The 21,199-nt window shown below is 26.9% G+C and overlaps 1 protein-coding gene across 1 annotated transcript in view; it reads right to left on the bottom strand.

Moving 5' to 3' along the window:
- Window positions 1-21,199, bottom strand: part of LOC107451935 (uncharacterized) — a gene marked incomplete in the record, with an annotated part of 144,271 nt that overhangs the window by 16,983 nt on the left and 106,089 nt on the right. The window contains 16 exon segments of the mRNA XM_043050349.2: window positions 152-364; window positions 1,879-1,974; window positions 2,057-2,301; window positions 3,361-3,561; window positions 4,939-5,190; window positions 6,074-6,239; window positions 7,123-7,502; window positions 8,471-8,664; window positions 9,515-9,822; window positions 10,818-11,072; window positions 12,918-13,193; window positions 14,399-14,593; window positions 15,887-16,051; window positions 17,061-17,231; window positions 19,637-19,795; window positions 20,842-21,109. Coding sequence (XP_042906283.1) covers window positions 152-364; window positions 1,879-1,974; window positions 2,057-2,301; window positions 3,361-3,561; window positions 4,939-5,190; window positions 6,074-6,239; window positions 7,123-7,502; window positions 8,471-8,664; window positions 9,515-9,822; window positions 10,818-11,072; window positions 12,918-13,193; window positions 14,399-14,593; window positions 15,887-16,051; window positions 17,061-17,231; window positions 19,637-19,795; window positions 20,842-21,109 — 3,544 coding nt within the window.

Here is a 21,199-nt window from a genome sequence, read left to right as displayed (position 1 = left end):
TCTAAAAAGATGAAGTAAATAAAAGGAATTAATTTGATATTAAGTAAAAAAAAATCATTTTTGTGAACTTAAGCATTTTTAGAATTGTCTCTAAAATGAGATAGATAAAATGAAATATTTTAAAATTATGAGAAAATTTTTTCAAACATACGGGCACAGGCGGGGAATATAAATGGCTGGTTAGGATTCTCAGTTGGTCTCCAGAAACCTTCTACTCCACATGTATAAAATCGAGGGATGTTTTCTGAAAATTCAAGTCCCTCGTCACAAGTTATAGTGCAAACTTTAAAGTTTCCTCCGGGTCCCCAATCAGCACAACCAAGTTGACCTCCAATAGGTGGCATAGGTATTGTGCAGAACTCACCTAGGATAATAAAAATATATCATTACTATAAAAAATAAAGTAGTATTTTAAGAAATACAAGCCTTTGAAAACAATAAAACTGCTAATCTAAATAATATATTTTATAGATAATGCAAGATTTTAATATTAGGAATTAATGACTGTTAGGATAAATAATGTCAAAACTTTAGAGATTTCCTAAAATTGAAAATAAAGTTAAAGAAAATCATAACTCGTTCTTTTATAGTTATTAATAAAAAATATATTAAAAAACACTCATATTTTTAATTTCTATTCATTACAAGTTCCCACTCAATTACAGAAAAAAAAAAACCCGACTTTTCCAGGTATATCAGGTAAATTTCAATGAAAAATCTATATCATATTTTATCTATACTACGAAATTTTTCATCAGAAAATTTTGATTCTTTTACTTGTGTAATGCCAAGTAACAGATTTTCAGTGTAAAATAAATATCATTATACGAGGAAGGAAGAAGTTTGTCTAAAATGTGAAATTTTAACAATAAATAATTGTAATAGATGTTAGAATGATTTAACTCGAATCTCGATAACTAAGTACTGTTACTGACAATTTTAAGACTGTTTTTTTTCCAGGTATAATGAAGGAAGAAGGAATTTTCCGGGTTTTTGTAAAACAATTTCAATTTTCTATGACTATTCCCTGATTTTTGGAGTTGAAATAAAATTCCCTGACAATTCCAGGTTTTTCCTGTTCTCCCTGACCCGTGGGAACCCTGAATTTTCATTTTTCTCCCACTAATTTTACTATATTACAATAAATTGGTTAAAATTATATCTTTATTGTCAAGTTTGTCATCTGTCTGTATATCTTCAGTCTCAGTTTGTTAGTTGATTCTTAATAATACTGAAAATGAAAACACAGTTATTCATGCATACATCCTTAATTATTATTATTTATAAAATTAAAAGCATTTTTACTCAATATGTTTAATATAATTTAATAATAATATTTAATTTTATAACCTGTATTGAACAGCAGACCCAAATCAAGAAACTACTAACGTTAAACTTCGTAGCCTTATAATTTTGAACCCAATCCAGAAGACAAAGGAACTTCTAGATCAAGTATTGGGAAAAATTTGCCTTTGTGGAGGATTTTTGATCAAACTAACTTGTATTAGTGTTACATGGAGAGAAAAACCTCCCTCAGTTAGCCTAGCGGCAATGGGACTTACCCATAATCTATCTACCTTTGAGCATAATTTACGTTAGTAACGTGGCCGGTGCGGAATTCGTATCAACCGAAACAGGCTGGATTCGAATCCAGTTCACCTCATTGAAAGGTGAATGCTCTATCCCCCCCACAGCTCATTAATAATATTAATATAATTGAATGATTAACATTATATTAACATATTAAAAGTTAAGGGATCAACAATTGAACACTTATCATAATGTAAAAATTTAATGACTACAAAGTTGAAATATTCTAAAAGAATTAAAATAATAAAGATGTATAGCAAAATATAAAGTTTTAACAAATAAACTTACTCATTATGTTGATACGGAAACTACATTTTTCAGTATTACCAGATTCATCTGTTGCTACGTATGTCAAATCATGAGCTCCTCGAGAAAGTGATTGACCTGGATACATTAAAAAAAAAATTTATAATTGACTCCTACAAAAAAATTATAATATTATAACAATTCAAGAAACACATCTTACCAGATTCCAACCTATTCATTTCCATTATTTTGACTGATCGCAAATCATCAGTAAATCGAGGTTCATCCCATGATATTGATGTTGACTTTTTATTACTGATGACCCATTTGTCAGGTGGGCAATAGAGTAATTCAGGTGGTGTCTTGTCTTTATGTAAAATATGGCAGTTATCACCCGTGTATCCAACAGGACAAACTTTTTCCCCACATATACCTGGACTTTGCCTTTCAACATTACCAACAACCCTGTTGAAAAATGAAAATTACAATATCAAGATTTGGTTTTAAAAAAATAAATGAAGTTTTAGGATAAAAAGTAAAATTTTTTGTAAAACTGTGATTAAAAATTATTTAATTATTTTGTTTAATTTGAAAAAGAAAATTAACACAATAAAGTAAATAATCTGAAAATAAGAGTATTAATCTAATATATTATCGATTTTGAAAAATTGCACGAGAAAAATTATTGCTATTTCAATATATTTTAAATACAGAAAAATAAACTTTCTAAACAAATGATTTTATACTTTTTTCCTGAAGCTAAGCATAATTTTACACAAATGGTCAATGTGAAAGTATGCTTAACTTTTCGACACCAGTTCCTTTGATATGAAAATTCCTTATTTCTAATTTGTTAAACTTTTATTTGCCGTAAAAACGTTGCAAAACTAAACTTGAAAATGCCTTAACATTTAAATATTTTTCTGATGAAATCTCAGTAATTATTTGGTAGACAACATGCATCATATGAAATATAATGATTAACTCATTGTTTGCTACACCTTGAAAAGTTTATATTTTTGACAAACTGCATTTCCTCGTTTATCTTGGTTTAATTGTTTTGTTCCAAGGTCAGGAAATATATGCAGACACATGAGCAGCAGTAGGCATATAATACATACAATTGTTAACATAACATTTTTTGTTACTTAATGTAATATAACATGATACATTACAAGACATTTGAGGAATTTTATATCATTTTTCTCTATTGTTTATCAACATAGAGTATTCGAAAAATTGAATTAAAAGTTGTTTTAAAAACCCTTTTGAAGGGAATGGAACTTTCACAAACAATAGAATATGCTTTTTTGTAGAAAGTTTCAATATAATGATTTACAAGAAGTTTAAAAAAAGTTTCTTAGTAAGTCTGAGTTTTATAATAACAGAGTTTTATAACATCAAACTAAAAATTTCTTCGTTAAACCAAGGACCTCATTAAATTAGGACTCATAATAAATAAGTTCAACATAACCGATAAACTTTCTTTCCTAAAATACATCAAATCTATCAAAATCTATGTACCTGTCATAAGCAGTCCATCTAAGTAGCAATCCATGAAATAAAACAGGAGCATTTCTGCAATCTCGGAACTGAGTTGGCAATTCAGCTGTTACATCCAATGTACGATCCCATATGTTGACACGACTCAATCGGCCATGGAATCCAGCTCCAGTTATTGCTTTATTTTCATCATTAAGTGGTGCTCCTAAATTAACCCATCCACTGAAAAAAAATGATCAAACATTGAAATTTTTTTTATTTGTTAAATCAATGAGGTTACGAATAAAAAATCTTAATTAGTCCTATTTATTTTTAAGAAATAAAATAATTTAACTATGAATTACATTACTTTTTAATTACTTATATAAAAAAATGAATTCCAAAACAAGTCTAGCAAACAATTGGTGAATTCATAATTTGGATTTTAAAAATTCTTCTAAACTGTTCTTTTAAATTACTTCAGTTTTTGAGTTTAAAATATTACAGTTCTTAATTACACTTTTAACATAGAAAAATAAGAATAACGCAAAATAAATATGCAGTTATGAAGCAGAATGATAAAAGATAATTATATTCTACTGTTGAAGATTAATACAGTGCTTAAAATATAAATAAGTTCAATCTAAGAAATTTTAGTACATCTTTTCAAGTTAGCAATATATTATTTAATTACAATTAGAGCCTTACCTAAATGCAGGGCAAAAATAATTGTAACAAACTTTGCCTAATGTAAAAATGTTCACTTATTCCTTGATTTTCAACACAGTTTCAATCATTTTTTATTTAAAATTTTTGAATTAATTTTAGACAACTATAAGGAAACCAAAATCAGTTATTGATTCTTGATTTTCCTGTTTCAGCAAAAAGTCATAATTCAGTCAAAGTTCCCAAATTTATTAAGATTCCAAGCTACTGTACCGTTTTCAAATTCTATTGTGAGCTACCAACCAAAAGAATTTGACTTTTTTTAAAAAAAAATTCTTATATTTGGTTTATTACCTATAAACTTACATTTCTAGAAAATATGAATTCAATTTTATGCAATCTACAGGTTTGGCAATTATTGGTCTAATTTAGATATATCTGATGGAGTACCGATTTTTTCAAGGATATTTTTTTATGCAATTAACAAAGTGCTGATTCTTTCACTTATATTACCTTTGTTTTATGTGTGACTTTTAGATCAAATATTTAAAAAACAAAAGAATTAAAAAGAATTTTTTTTCTACTGGACAAACGTTACATTTTAAGGAATTGTTTTCAACACTTATATTGTAAATTTACATGACAGTTTCTAATATTTTTTGATGAAATAATTTAATAACACTTTGACTATTATTATTCAATACTATTTATGCCCCTGGAAATAAATAAATAAATAATCAATTTTAATCCTGTTTTTTAAAACAGTTATTGTTTTTAATTGACATTATTATAAAAAAGCATACACATTATTTAGCGATTACTATTAGGAATAGTATATTTTAATGCTAATCAATCAAATTAAATCTTGATTTTTAAACACTTAAAATTTGGAAAGAACTGGGGCAAAGAAAAAGAGGGATGAGGATGTGTAAAATCATATCTGTAATTACTTACTATTTTGGAAGAGAGGCATTAGAAACGTATCCTTCAACAAATCCAGCTAAGGCTGTATCCATCATAATCATAATTGTGCCCGCTGCTCCATCCCATGAAATGACAAGATGATGCCACTGCCCATCATTTATAGGTACATTTTCAAGGTATCTTAAAAATATATCATTTGTAACATTTGGGAATAATGATATAAGAACTCCAGTATCATCTGCTTGGATGAGAACTCTTTTTCCAATAGGTAAGTGAGCAGAGCTGCAATAAGAATTTAAAATCAATAAAGTGCTTAAAATTAACAATATTAAGAATGCTTAAAAACTGTTTGTTAATAAAAATGATAGAAAAAGAATCAGATTTTTAAAATTTACTAATATTTAAATTTATAATTGAAATATTTTTAGGTATTGAAATAGCAAATCTTATAAATTAAAAATAAATGTTTTAAACTTATTATTATTATTGGATGATGCAATAATATCATAAATATAAAAAAACACATCAAAATATGCATTAATTTTATAAAGTACATTAATAGTATAAAAATTAAACACTAGACAAAAGTTAAAAGCAAAGTAAAATTAGTAAAAATCACTAAAAAGTTATTTTAGATAATCGAATTTAAAGGTAAAAGTTTATACTTTTTTTTAAACAGCTATTTTATTTTTTAATCGAACAAAATTATTTTTTATAATTTACTTCAAAATATTTTATTATTTTTTCAAAATAAAATTAAATTTTGGTTTTTATTTTTAACTAATGATTGGAAAAAACTCACATCTTTTTCTATGAAAATAATTAACTAACCATTAAAACATTAATGATTTAATTAAAATGAAATTATTTCAGAAAGACATTACAAAAAAAATTTTTGAATGGAAAATTTCAGAAAATGAATTATTGATACAAAATTATTTCATGAGTAAGTCAGTCTATCACCACAAAACTGCAATAATAACTTTTCGCATAAACAATAAAAATTCTTTTTGCATTCAGTTTCAAATAATATTTTTTAAAAAAATTACAATATTAGCTTATATTTCAGAATTCATTCGACGGAATTTTTTTAAAAGTAAGTTTTAATCAAGAAATATTTTTAATATTATATTGCACAAAAAGAAAAACATTAAATAATACTTACTTGACGCTGTAGAGAGTGAAAAATACTCCTTTCGAGTTGGGACTGTTGTATTGAACCCACAATGCAACTGAGAGACTGTTTGTATTTAAATCAAAAGGAGCAGCTAAAGCTACACTCGAAGAATGGCTGTCATCATTTATGTACAAGTCATAATCAATATTCACAGCTGAAAATAATTATATTTAAATTATAGATTGATTTAAAACTAAACAAATAACAGTATCAGTAAAATATGAATAAAAAAATATTTTGATGAGCATATAAAAGAAAATCTCTTAAGAAGCAGATAGATTTTATTTTTATCTTTAATGTCTAATTAGATTTCCTCAAATACTTTAGACCCAAAATGCTCAAAAAGAATTCTATCAGCTTTCAATAAAAATATAATACTTTCATAAATAAAAACATGTTTAAGGGGAAAATAGGGTTAAATTATTTTAAAAAAATAATAATGAAGGCATTTATATTGTTTAAAAATAAATGTAAGACTTCATATCTACACAGGGTGGTCACTCAAATCTGGAAAAAAAATTCCCTGTGTTTTCCCTGTACATATTATACACAATATATTAAGGGGAAAAAGCAATTACTGTGCTCTTGCATGAGGTATATTGGGCTAACTATATTAATTAGTTATAATTGCTGAGCATACTTAAATAATGTTATAGTATATGAAATAGTTTAGTAAAACTGAAATATTATGGTTAAATATCCCATAGATTATAGAGTGGTCACCATTTTTTAAAAGACCGAAATAAGAAACAAAATTCACTGTATTTTCCCAGTTTGTAGGGAAAAAATCAAAATTCCCTGAATTTTCCAGGTTTTCCCTGTGGAGTGGCAACCCTGCTACAGTAATGGAAAATATTTTTTGTAAATGTTCATTTAAAGAAAAAAAAAATTTAAATAATTCTCGACATTTTATAAAATCTGTTAGCGTGGGGAAAAAATCTCAGATTTATAAAGAACTTATACACATCTCTTTAAAATTATATTCGTTTCGTTTAAAAGCAGAGAACATAAATAAAATAATAAGTACAAAAAATTACTTTTTCTGCAATCTTCTCCAGTTAGATTAAATGGACATTTGCAATAAAAGTCATTTGTCAGGTCTATACATGATGCTATTGTAGGACAAGAATTTGGACCACAGTCGGCTATGTCTTCATCACAGTATTTGCCTGTAAATCCTGCAGGACAACTGCAGAAGAATGTATCAGCCACATTAGTGCAGGTAGCACCATTCTTACAAACATTATCCTCACAAGGGTTGTATTCATATTCACAGCCAATGCCAGTGTACTCAGCAGGGCAGGAGCAGTTCAGTCCACTTCCATAATCCAGGCACATACCCTCATGCATGCAAGGATTACCTATGCATCGTTGTGGACTAGTTTGGCATTTCTTACCATCAGTTCCTGATGGGCAGCTGTTAAAAAAGAAACATTTTTAATTACCTTTAAAAAAAAACAAAAAAAGGTGAACATAAATAAATGCAGAGATAAAAATGCTTATAAGGTAGACAATGGTTTCAGTAAACTATATCAATGGATAAAAAAGATAATGGATAAATAAATAAATATCATTAGCAGTACTAAAACACATCATGATGAGAAATGTAGATATGATTTCTCTTTTTTTTTTCTCACTATATTTACATTTGGCACTTTTTGATTAACCAAGAACAAGGAAATTCATCTACTTTTTTAAACTTTTTTTTTTATAAAATTTTTTGTTTTGTTCAATTTTACTTTCTTTTAGTTTTTTTTTATTTGCCCACTTTATATGATTAAAATTACAAGAAAAAAAATATTAACTGATAGTAATACTTCAAAACAACAGAATTGTTCTCCTCAATTAAAATATATTTAGTACCACAAGTTTTAATATTTTATTAAATTGATACAATTAACTTAGTATAACATTTGACTGTTATTTAAATAATACAACAAATAAATGTCAAAACTTAAAAATCTTTTGATAAACTGAGAATGACATTAAAAAAATCTTGTTAGGAAATACAGCAGGGAATTTAAAGCTCCAAACAATATATTTTTCCATTAAAATTTATTTTCAAAAAACGGGAAATGAACCGAGTATTACGTTTGATTGTGATTTAAATAACAAAATAGAGAATTGAAATACATTCAATTGAAAAATATAAAAAGTAACATTTTTAAAAATTATTTCTCGGCAATATTTTGATAACTATTATATTCAAACTAAGGAAGACAATAAGAAAAATCTTGGTAGGAAATTTATTAGGGAATCTTAAGTTGGGAACAATAAATTTTGTCTGAAAGTTTCATTTTCAAAGATTTTCATTTAATGCAATATTTCTTTAAAGATGGATCCATAAAAACTGAAACTAGACAACTAAAATAGTAACACACTTACACACAGAAGTAATCTTGGAAGAGATCTATACAATTGGCACTATTTAAACAAGGTTCTTTCATACAACCACCAACATCAGATTCACATTGATCACCTGACCATCCCATTGGGCACTGACATATGAATCCATTAATGCTATCAGTACAGGAGCCTCCATTCAAACATGGGTCCGAGGAACACTCATTAATGTTGACCTAAAGTAAACATTTAAAAAACCAGCAGCTAAATATTTAGCATAAATAACAATCATATAAACAGCATATAAAATTGTTCCAGGCTCCAATATATGGTTATTAATAAATAAGTGTAGTCAGAAGGACGGCCCACCCTATCTACCCTTTAATCCCTATAAATGAGCCCCCTTTGCCCTTTTTGTAGAATTGAGCCGCCATCCCTTTAAAACACTATCTTTTTACCAATATCTCATTAAGAAAAATAACTCACTTTTAAATAATGATTACAGACTGGTAAAATTATCTGTGTTAATATGCTTAATCCTGATTACTATTGCTAATATTCGCTTTGTTTGGATTATTCTCAAGTGGTTATATTTTTATAAGTTTCTCTTTTTTACAGGGGTGAGGGGTATATTAATAAATTTAAGTGATTTTAAAATAAATGCCCTTTCGATAAAAAAATGTTCATTTTTTTCATTTCTTAAAATGTTTATGTTTTCATAATTTTCAATTTAAAATATAGATAAAAGCTTTCAAGTTGTTTATCAATTAATAATTTTTTTAGTTTACTTTAAAAAAAAAAATTATACTTAGAGATTGCCGTTTAGAATGCCTTTAATAATTTTTTTATTAACTATAAATTTTTCTTTCGTTTTGATAATGTGCGAGAATTACTTTTTGAAATATATGCATATTATAGTATAAGAGGGTAATTTAAAAATTGTAGAGGATCAAATTCAGTTATTACATACTATTACACAATTTGATAAATTTTTGAGGTTCAAAATTCAAAGTTCCCTTTTCTGTGAGGAAGAGCCCTGCCCTTTTTTATTCCTAGGGAGAACTCTCATAAGAACAAACTACTTACCTCACATAGTTCACCCATGTAACCAGGATTACATTGACATTTGAAGCCATTATCCAAGTCCATACATTTTTCAGTTCCTGCTGCATCACAGGGCCCACTGATACACTCATCAACTTCTGCTTCACATTGAACACCCACAAATCCAGGTCGACATAAGCATGAAAAGCCATCCAAATGATCGATGCATGTACCACCATTCTGGCAAGGGTCTGATTCACATGAGTCAACTTCATGTTGACATTTCGATCCAGTGTATCCAGCATCACAAATGCATCTGAAGTCATCAATGAGATCGATACATTGCCCACCTGTAAAAATATTGATTAGTTTAAATATAATGAAACATAAATTAATGAATAACCAAAAACTGTTTCAGTAAAAAATAAACAAAATAAAATATTTTCTGAAAATATGTGATCTATTTAAAAAATTTTATTTGTGAGTTAAAGTTTCAAATACGAAATTGATTTTTTTATGATTTTATCAAACATTCTAAGAATAGCATTTTATTAAAAAAATATTAAATTGTATTAATGAAAAACTAAAGAGTATTATCCTACAAGGAAAATTGGGTACTTATTATTGAACGAAATTTTAAAAAATACGAGCCTAGTTTTTATATAATAAATATCAGTCAGTTTAAATATTAGTAAAAATTTACACATAAAATCAGATTTATAATTTCATAAACAAAAGTATATAGAAAATTTTGAAAAATTTCAACTGTTAAATAGGTTAGTCTTGCCCGTCTTATGAAGAGATAAATTTCCATGGATAGATAATTATTATTGATTATTGAAGTAGTCATTGATTTTAACTATTATGACCTAATTTGACAGATGCTAAGTATAATTAAAGAAAAGTTTTTTTTTAATCATACCACATAAAAAAGTATCCAACTAAATTTTAAACATATGTCGCTGATTAAGGAATCAATTATCTGATGCAACTGATGACCAATAGATGTTAGTTTATCAACTCAAAATAAATATTAATCAATTTTAAAAGTAGACAGAGACTTCCATCAACTTTTAACTTTATAAATTTTCAACAAAATTAAACAAAATAAGAGATATGAGATAAAAACTAAAATAAAAAATTTGAATGTTAAAATATATTATAATTTCACTGATATAATACAACAAAACAACCGAGGGCAAAAATGAAGCATTTAGTAAAATTAAAATCAATTCAGAAGCATAAATTGGTAAGTTTCAAGAGCTTACAATAATTTTAGATTATAGAAAATAATTATTAAGAATCTGAATGAAAATATAAATTAATAGAGAGCTAAAAAAATTACCATTTTCGCAAGGATTATTGAGGCACTCATCAATATTTTGCTCGCAGTTAGTTCCTGTCCAGCCTGGTCTACAAATACACTCATGAAAGAACAATCTATCAACACAGATTCCATTGACACAGGGGTCAGTAGCACACATGTTTATTTTTCTTTCACATCTTTTACCAGCAAATCCAGATGGACAGTCACATCGGAAATCGTTAACCAAATCTGTGCAATTGGATTCCAACAAACAAGGCTGTTCTGCGCAGTCATCTGAAAGACAGATATAAATATTTGATTAAAAACACTAAATTTAATATTTTTAGAAAATGATGGTGAAAATCTTGAATTCGTTATATAAATATATGTCATTTCATTAAATAAAATCTTTCAGAAAAATTTAAATATGTATTTTAGATCTTGATAATACAGTAGGGAGCCGATTATCCGTAACGATCGGGACCATCGCTATTCCGGATAACTGATTTTTCCGGTTTTCTGAATCGCTACAAAAAGCCGCTTTTTTTTATTGTTAAACCCAACTAAAAAAAATATTAGGAAATAATCTTAAAAAGAAGAAAAAACGATGAAGTAATACAGTAATGATTATTTCTAAAATGATGGTATGGTAAACATCTTTCAAAGAAGAAAGAAAAATCCTAAAATCTTATGAGGAAAAAAAAATTTTTTTTTAAAAATTGCGGGAAAATTTACCGAATTTCGTTCCGGTTTTTTGGTCTTCCGGTTTTCTGATTTCCGGATAACGGGTTCTGTACGTAGAATATTTTACAAAATAAGAGTATAAAGAAAAGAAGAACACAATCTTAAAAGAAAATAATCATTGATTCAAAATTAATTTAAAATAAATTAAAATTATGATTTAGCCTAATTTTCTATAAAAAAATTAAAATACCATTTTTCCAGCAAAACTATTAGAAGTTTAATAATTCAATCTAATTTACATAAATGTAAATTCATTTGAATAAAAAAGTTTAGGTGAATGACTAAACAAACACACATTAATTACTTATTTTTTATCATTTATGATACAGGCTGTTCAAGGAGAAAGTATGATTTCAAATCTAAAGAACTTCGAAATAATTAGTAATAAAAGAAACAATATATTGAAACTGTAACAATTTCATACATAATTTTCAAAATTAGTTACAGAAGTTGGCAATAGATAACCTATTGAAAGCCATGTTAAAGTGGCTTTAAAAACTGTGACTTGCAGCAGTAGGACTTTGATTTACATTGCCATATTCCAGAACCAACGTTGTTCTAAAGATAAATGGACTTTCTTCAGGATGTAACCTCTTTTCATGTTTCAGTGCCAAACATAATCAATATAGTCTTTGACCATAGCCTGCATTCAGACTAAGCACATTTTAAAAATAATTACGTTTGCTGGAAGTTTTTATACCAAATTTCTACAGTTCTATAGGTCTATGGGAAATTCTTACAGCGTCTATTATAAACAAACTTCTTATTTAATCTTATATAAAAAATTGTTACAGAATTAATTTTGAAATTTCCAACTCTTCTGTTTCATGCACATTCTGAGTAACATTATCTTAAAATTGTAATATGTCTTTTAACATATGTGCCAGCAGGATATATAGCACTAGTAGCTTTCAGGCATTGATGCAAGATCAGCATTAGATACTGGATTGGGAGATCAAGGTGACCTTAAAAACTTTCACTATTTAGGAGATTGAGAATTTTTCAAACATTCTGAAAACTTAGACAATTGACTAAATTGCTGAAGGCAATGCAAATGAGACAAAGAAGCTTTATTTGATTCAAGCAATAAAAACGTCATCATTATAAGAGAAGACTTATAACAACATAAATAATAAGAACTTACTTTGAATTAATACACAACCATTTAACAAAATCAAACAGGGTCACTGCCCCAAAAGATGTAAATTTTAGCAAATTAAAAAATACACCAAACGTTCTTTTTTCAATAATGCAAAAGATATTACGATTCAATAAAAATGGAATTGCATTTGGTAAATTAGAAATCCCCTTCCAGCAATTATAAGCTTGCAATACCCCTTGTCAGAAAAGCAAATACTATTTGATAATCATTTAATCCAAAATAATTTGTAATACCTATATTTATATCACAAGAACGTCCTGTCCAACCAGGTAAGCATTCACATTTGAATCGTCCTTGAAGTAACGGCACACAGTTTGCTCCATTGTTGCATGGGCTTTCTTCTGCAGTACAAGGATTCACTGTTGTATCACACTCTTTCCCTTCATATCCAGACCTGCATAGGCAATTGTAATTACCAAGACCAGGCATATTTTGGCACATAGCTCTCTCAGGACAAGTCACATTATTACAGTCTGATGTCTCAATCTGGCACTGCAAACCAGAGTAGCCTGAAATAGCACAAATATGTTTTAGCTATGTAAAGTGAATTAATGACTTTCTATACAATGATAAGAAGTAAAGGAAGAGTGATGAGATAGTCTGAAGAAAGGAAACGAAAATAAATTACAGTTTTTAATAAAATTGAAATAAGTATACAAAAAAAACATTATATGTGATTAATAATCGACAAATCAATAAACTATTTTTTAAAAATGTTTATTTAAGCCTTATAAATTAGGGTGCTATTGATGATGAGAAATACTCCAGACTTTCTAAAAATAGGGTGAAATAAAAATATTTATAAATGTTATATATTTATTCTAATATATTCATCTTAATGTGAACAACTGGTAATAACTTTAATTGCAAAAGCAATTGACCAGTTTTTAAATCTTCATGACAAATACTTATTAAACCTATAAAAACAGATAAGTAAATCCTAATATACATATGAGAGCAATGGAAATTATATAACAGCATATATATTGTATGGAGCGTTCTATGGATGTTGATCAATATGTAAATATGAGGTCCAGATAAATCTTTACATAAGAAAAACCACAAATTAAATCCTTATTTAATGCAGAATCCAAACAAAGACCCTTTTTTAATCATACATCATAATTTAAAAAAAAATTAATGGTTAGGTTAAAGGGAAGAAGCTACTCGACCTAAGTTAAAAACAAAGTAAACATATTAACAACATTTTGGAACATATGGAGAAATTCACTTTAGGAGTTTAACCTAAAAAATACTTTTGCCTACAGTGAAGTTGATTCCATGATACCTAACATGCAAATTTAAATAATTTGACAAAAGAAGAATAAAACTTTAAAGCAAAAAAAAAAGAAAAGACTTTTTGGCAAAAGTAATTTTTGATTTATAAAAAAAATGACTTTTATTAAAGTCAAGCAAAGTCTTGGATACCTAACATTCACATCTAAATAATTTGACAAATGAACAAACTCCAAAAATTTGTTGGAACATTAAAGCAACCTATTAGCTTTTATACTTATGTGTAAATGGTTGAAAGGAAATTAATCTAAAAGTAGTATAAAATAATATCTAGTTACCGAGATATTGAATTCATTGCATAATTATATTAAATAAGAAGTTAAATGCTATGTTTAATGAGAAAAGAAATAAGGATCAAAAATGAATATAGCTATGCTTAAATTTGGAGGACATAATAATATAAAAAATGTTTATTTACCAGGAGGACAATCACAAGTATAACCCTGAGGATGGTCTTCACATAAACCTCCATTGTAGCATGGTTGACTAGCACATTCATCAACATCAGTTTCACAAAACTGACCACTAAAGCCAGCTGGACAGTAACAAGAAAGTTGATGTCGCTGCACAAGGCAAAGTCCACCATGTTGGCAAGACTGGCTGTTGCATTTCACTATATAAAAATAGGAGGAAAATGATTGTCAGTTATGTCAAATAATATTGCATAAAACAGAATTCTTACACATGCAGGGGTTTAAGACGAGGCAATAAATTTTAAAATAAACAACCAGGAAATTTTTTTCTTCTTGACATTTCCAAGTTTCAGAAAGTTTAAAAAAACATTCTTACATTATATCTCCTTTTGAATGAAAAATCTAGGAAACAACTCAAACCAATATTATTTTTACTGAACAAACTAATATGTTGTTCATATTTAATATTTAAATAAATGTAGGTTGTTTAAAATTGTTTACTAAGAATCTTATAGTAACTTATAAATACAGTAATTTTTTTTAGAATGGCCATTTTCAAGTTTTTTTTTTGAAGTTTTAGCTAAGAAAATCAGCATCTCTAGATTTTTTTTACTAAAATATGATTCTCTGGCAATTGAAGGTTTACTTTGGCCGATGAGAAACATGATAAAACATTTGTATCAGATGTGTGAAATAATAATAAAACTTTTAAAGTTAATATTGTAACACAAATATTGTAATGCAGGAGTAAAAACAAATATCTTGAAGGAGAATTTTATATGACATCTTCCAATCAAATTAAGTTTTTACACATAAATAAACCCAATCTGAAAAGATTTTTTGAATTTAAACTACAGAAAATGTTGAATAAAAGCAATTAAAATTTGACTATGATATATTTAAAAATAAATGACGTAGTACTATTTATAATAATTTGTAGGTCTCAATCGTGTATCTTAAAGAAGTCTAAAGTTTTTTTTTATTCAATCAAAAATTTTTCTAATAATTCTTAAAAGCTTAAAAAAAAATGATAAATGCAAAGTTATTAAATAGAAGTTTTAGTATTATAAAGTTTTAAAATCAAATAATTACATGTAGTTTACACAAAATAAAATTTATTTTGGGCATATAAAAAAAGGTACTTTTTAAATAGTAAATCAAAAAGAAACTCAACTTTTAAAACTCTTTTTTATTTTAATTACTTTTTTGTTCAGTGTTCAAAAAAATAAATATAATTAAAAAAATAGTAAAAAAATAAATTGGCAAAGGTCTCAATTTTTTGCTTGTGCTTGGGTAATAAAAAAGTACCTAAAAAATTAATATGGCTGTAAGAAAAAATTAGGATAGCCCCCCAGTGAATTTCAACTGGCTCATTATTTTCAGAAATATAAGTGCAAAATATATGCAACGTTTTATAAAATAATCACAGATAATTTTGAAGAAAATAATAAATATATTGCAATACATATTTTAAAAGTAAATAGGTTATTTACATGGAACACAATCACTCTGACTAGTTGATCCTGCACGACTTGTGGTGTGTGATGATGCACATTCAAGACAAGAAGTGGCACCCTCTATTGGTTGGTAGAAGTCAACTGGGCAAATGGCACAAGGTTCTAACCCAGTTTCAGAATACATTCCAGGTTGACAACGAGCTATAAAGGTAAAAATTATATTTTATGATAAGGAATTAGTTTCAATTTTTATACATAGAAAATTTCCCCTTCAAAACCTTTTATTTCAGAGACCAAAAGTTATGACATGAATATTATGGTCCATGTCATTAATTAACAATAATTCTTTATTAATAATTACTAGATAATATGGTTAGCATAATTTTTGAGAATGAATCACAGTATTCCGTTATTATTAACCAAAAATTATTAATATAAATGAGGTAATTGTGTTTTAAATTTCTGCTTATCAAAAACAGTTATCAAATTTTATTGTTAATTATTAATAATAACTGGTTAATGTGAATATGCATTAATTACATCTATCAAAAGATGTGGCAGTGATTAATAATCATAAGTCACTATAAATAGTAATTAGTTATTATTATTAATAATAAAAAGATTTTTCACTTTAAATAAAACATACATACATATACTTTACTTTTAAAACCTTAGAAAGAAAATGAAAGTTAATAGTTTTAAAGCTACGTAAAATAAAAATGTGTGTACATGGAATCGAAGAAATAAAAAAAATCTCATAATAAAAATGCAATGTGAAATTCCGTCTTGATTTAATTCAAGCATTTGAGATAATTTGTTAATATTAGTAAAAACACTATAAATCAATAGCAGTAAAACATTAACTTTTAAGATATTGTTTTTCAAAGTTAACTAATAATAAACAGAAATTACAACAAAAACGAGGTTAAACTATTTTGCTTATATTTAACATGATATCTAAAATTAGTATACATTCATTAATTTATTTAAAAATAATATCAAGTCAAATTTTTTTTATTCTTTTCATTTAATATTTTTGAAAATTTAATTGAATAAAACAGATAGACAGTGCCATCTTAAATTAAAATAACATGTCACACCAAAAAAATCTCTTTTTCGACCCATAATAATTTGAGTGTTAGAGAAAGCAAAGAAAGAAAAAATTCAACGACATTAAATACGCAATATGTAAGGCGAAATTTTTTTTTACCTCTACAATCAGTTGGCTCTTTCGATCCAGGAGAATAAGTGTAAGAATTTGCTGGACACTTGAAACATTCTTTAAATCCATCAGTTGGTGGTTCTCCAGTATAAGTATTACTTGGGCATTGAAGACAGGGAACCAGTCCAGTAGGAGAATATGTACCATAACCACATACAGCTAATAAATATTTATAATAAACAATTAATAATAAACATTTTAAAAGTATTTACAAATACACATCACAAAAGAGGTATGCATTTATACATATGAATGTTGATAAAGAAAATAAATATTACACATTGTTAATACGTTCATAAGAATAAAGTAATCAATATGATAGCAATTTGTTATAATAATTAAGTATTTGTTATAATAAAAATTTCAATTAAAGTTTAAAAATAAGTAATAAGCTTATAGTTATTTATTTAAAAAGCATGAGTTTTGGGAAATATTATGTATATGTGCACAAGAATATTTAAAGCAATAAAGTTAAAATACCATGAACCTTAAATAGGAGCACAAATTTAAGACAAATATAAATTTATAGGATATTGCAAAAAAAAAAAAAAAAAAAAAAAAAAAAAANAAAAAAAAAAAAAAAAAAAAAAAAAAAAAAAAAAAAAAAAAAAAACATAAATTGTTGAAGATTTTGATCTTATGTAATACTCATTAAACCTAAACATTTCAATTTTCAGTTAGTAGCAAGTGGCCGATAGACTCTAATTACTTAATAATTATTTTTTCCTCAAATCTAATGAGTTGGTAACCAGAATTGATAGGCCTTTTTAATTTAATAGTCATTTTTTGCACTTTTTTCCCTTGGATTAAATTATATCTTAAAAATTTTTTTTATCTTAGAAATAATCTATGTTTATAACAAATTAATTCAAAAATAAATATGTGACAAAATTTAGCTAAACTGACTTAAAATAACTCTTTTTAAAAATATTTGGGGAGGCATAATATATTAAATTCATACATAAACAGTTTGAAATATGTGAATTGTTAAAGAAGTCTTCTTCCACATGAATCTTTCCATCACAAATTGATGGATTCTGATGAAAATTTTGAATGCAGATATTGAGCATTTTAATAAAGATTGTTTTTCAGTCTTTCTGCATTGATGTTCTTTTATCATCAAACTATTTTTAAAAAACTAATAAATAAAATAAAAACGATGGGAATAAGTGACCAGTTGTTTATTAAATTTAAGTCCCTACTTTTTTCATTGATCGGCTTTGTGGCGAGTAGTTATTTTCAGGTCTAGTAGTCATGCCCAGAATCAGGTAGTTATGCCCAGAAGCCAATTCTTTTTGCAAAAATATTGTACTTTTATCAGGGTTCCAATTCAATTTCAGGAAAAAAATTTCCTTACTTTTCAGGTATATCAGGAAAATTTCAATAAAAATCTAAACCATATTTTATCTATACCATGTAACTTTTCAACAGTCAACTTTGATTTTTTATTTGTAATGGCAAATATAAGATTTTGTGAGCAAAGAAATATCATTGAATGAGTAAAGAAGCATGGAAGTTTCACTAAATCGTGAAACTCAATTATTTAACTCAAATCTCGCAAACTGATTACTGTTATTGACAATTCTGAGACTGGTTATTTCTCAGGTATAATGTAGGAGTTTTCCCATTTTTTTTAAAATTGCAAATACTCAATATTCTCGGCTTGAAAAAGGCAAAATAAAATTCCATGACAATTCTAAGTTTTCCCTGACCCATGTGAACCATGTGTACCCCCAACTCGAATTAATCAGTTTTGCTTCATTCTTTGGGTATTTTAATTAAATTCCTTGATATTTCTCTGATTTTTATTAGATTGATAAAATTCCCTATTTCGTGGCCGTCCTGATAATATATATTAAACTTTATTTTAGAATTTTTTTGCTAAAGTAACAAGCTCAGTAGCAAAATTTTCGAAGTGAATCTGCAACACTATAGTTATAAATTCAAATTTTTCGGCACTCTCAACACATGTAAAGACTATTATTGTGGCTTTGTGTGTAACTTACAAATATAAGGGTCTTAAAAATTATCGATACTTTATGTAGTTAAAATTTAATTTTAATTTTATACACCGACTTTAAGAAAAAGGAAAACATCCCCACACAATTATATCCTCAATCGAGTAACAGAAAAAAAGACAATTCTTCAGTTTTTGTTCTCAGCCTTTTAATTTTTTAATGGAAACAAGTTCAAAGTTGTTTCAAAAAAAAGTATTAGCAGTTTTTCCATATTTGTTTGATTGCTTTTTAAAAATAAAAAATAAAATTTGATGAAAAATTATAAGCAGCACCTGCTGCCATGCTGGAGGATTTTTGTTACTGGGATAACATGCAATAAAGAAAATTATGCAAATTACAATTGTAAATAGGAAGTTTTTGGTCTTCAATTAAAGAATGCTTTTTTGATTTCAATTTAACAGTCAATAAAAATAGCTCACTAAAAAGATAAAAATGTTTACGACTTTATATATCTATCTCAAAATTATTTTTTTAAACAAAAGCGTTTAGTATAAAAAAAATGTAAAGAATGCAGCAAATATTAAAAGGAAAATAAATTGAACTTACAGACACAGTCTGTGATGCTCTTGCTTCCTTCCTGTCTGGTGAATGTTCCTAATGGGCACTGTTTGCACTCAGATTGTTGAGTCAAATCTTGATAGGAACCACGTGGACAGAAAATGCACCCACCTTCTAAAGAAGCATAAGTTCCTGCTGGGCAATGCACTGTAAAAATAAATTTATATTTCTAAGTTTTAAAATTTAATTACAAAATATCCAACATGTTAGAAAACAAATATATTAAAAAATTAATATTTTTTCTTTCTTTTTCCAATGAGCTGCACAATCAATCTTCCGATGAGCAAACCTAGTGCATTCTCCAAAAGTGGTATCCACTCTTTCAGGACCACCACAATGGATGAGATACCGTTGGCCATGTCGATTTGGACGTCTAGTTTCTGCCACACTAGATGGCAGCACCGAGACTCTATTTGGATGCTAAAGTGCACCAGGAATTTAATTTTGCCAGAAATGCCATGAGCCAATATGGCACTACAGGGATCTTTCACATGCCACATAATCATACGACATGGTCGCTGAGGATTTTCTGCATCTCAAAAATTCGATGTCTGGGCTGGGGTTCGAACCCGCAAACTTGGGCTCAGAAGGCCGACAACAAACCAACAGCGCCATCCAGCCACTTAAAAAATTAAAAGTGTTTGTTAAATGTAATTTTTAATAGACTTTAGAAAAATTTATTTAATGCTTTTTAAAAGTTTTTTTAAACCATCACGTATGATTTTGAAAAAAATTTTAAAACTTAAATTTAAATAATAAAAATAGATTTTTAACTAAAGATTTATTAAAATATAAGAGGTGAAGGAAAATGATTTTTCTGGATTTGATGACTAAAACAAATACAACAGCTTAGTTCTATGGAGTGATTTCTTGTTATTATGAAATAACAAGTAGAATTAAGAAATTAAGACAAATGTAACTTAGCAAAAAAAATTAACATTTAATGTTAATTTTATTTTATTTCACTAAATGGCTTTTATTTGTTGATGGGATTTTAAAATTTTTTGAACATTAATGTCATAAAAAAATGAGAAAAGAAGCACACTTTTTAAATTGTTTAAGATTTGAAGTTCAAATGAAGATTCAGATTTGAAGTTTCAATTATAAAATTTAAATATGTAATAAAAAGTTATTTAAAAAATGAAGTTTAAAAATATGAAATTAAGGAAAACTCTTTCATTTAAAAAACTTACAGCAATTAGGTATTTGTCCTTCCTTATCAGCATTTAAAACTTCCCCAATACCACAGGTAAAACCTCTGTCTACATTAGATCGAATAGCCAATACACCAGGACATTGTCCACCAACAGCTTGTGATGTAATATTGAGAATAGGCTCTATAACAACTGAAGTACTTGGGACACTTAGATCAAATATGAGTCCCAAAGTAGATCCACATAAATCGTACAATAAAGTTTGACTAACTGCTGGTTTTATTCTTAATGTGTAGGTCATTATAATCTGCAATGGAAAAAAAATTAATAAAAAGAGAAATGAATAAAATACAATACCATATACATTCAAAAAATATATATATATTATATATATATT

This window comes from Parasteatoda tepidariorum, chromosome 8 (assembly GCF_043381705.1).
Source record: "Parasteatoda tepidariorum isolate YZ-2023 chromosome 8, CAS_Ptep_4.0, whole genome shotgun sequence".
Classification (NCBI taxonomy): Eukaryota; Metazoa; Arthropoda; class Arachnida; order Araneae; family Theridiidae; genus Parasteatoda; species Parasteatoda tepidariorum.
The sequence above is the reverse complement of the archived record's forward strand: the minus strand, read 5'-3'. Positions and strand labels throughout refer to the sequence as shown.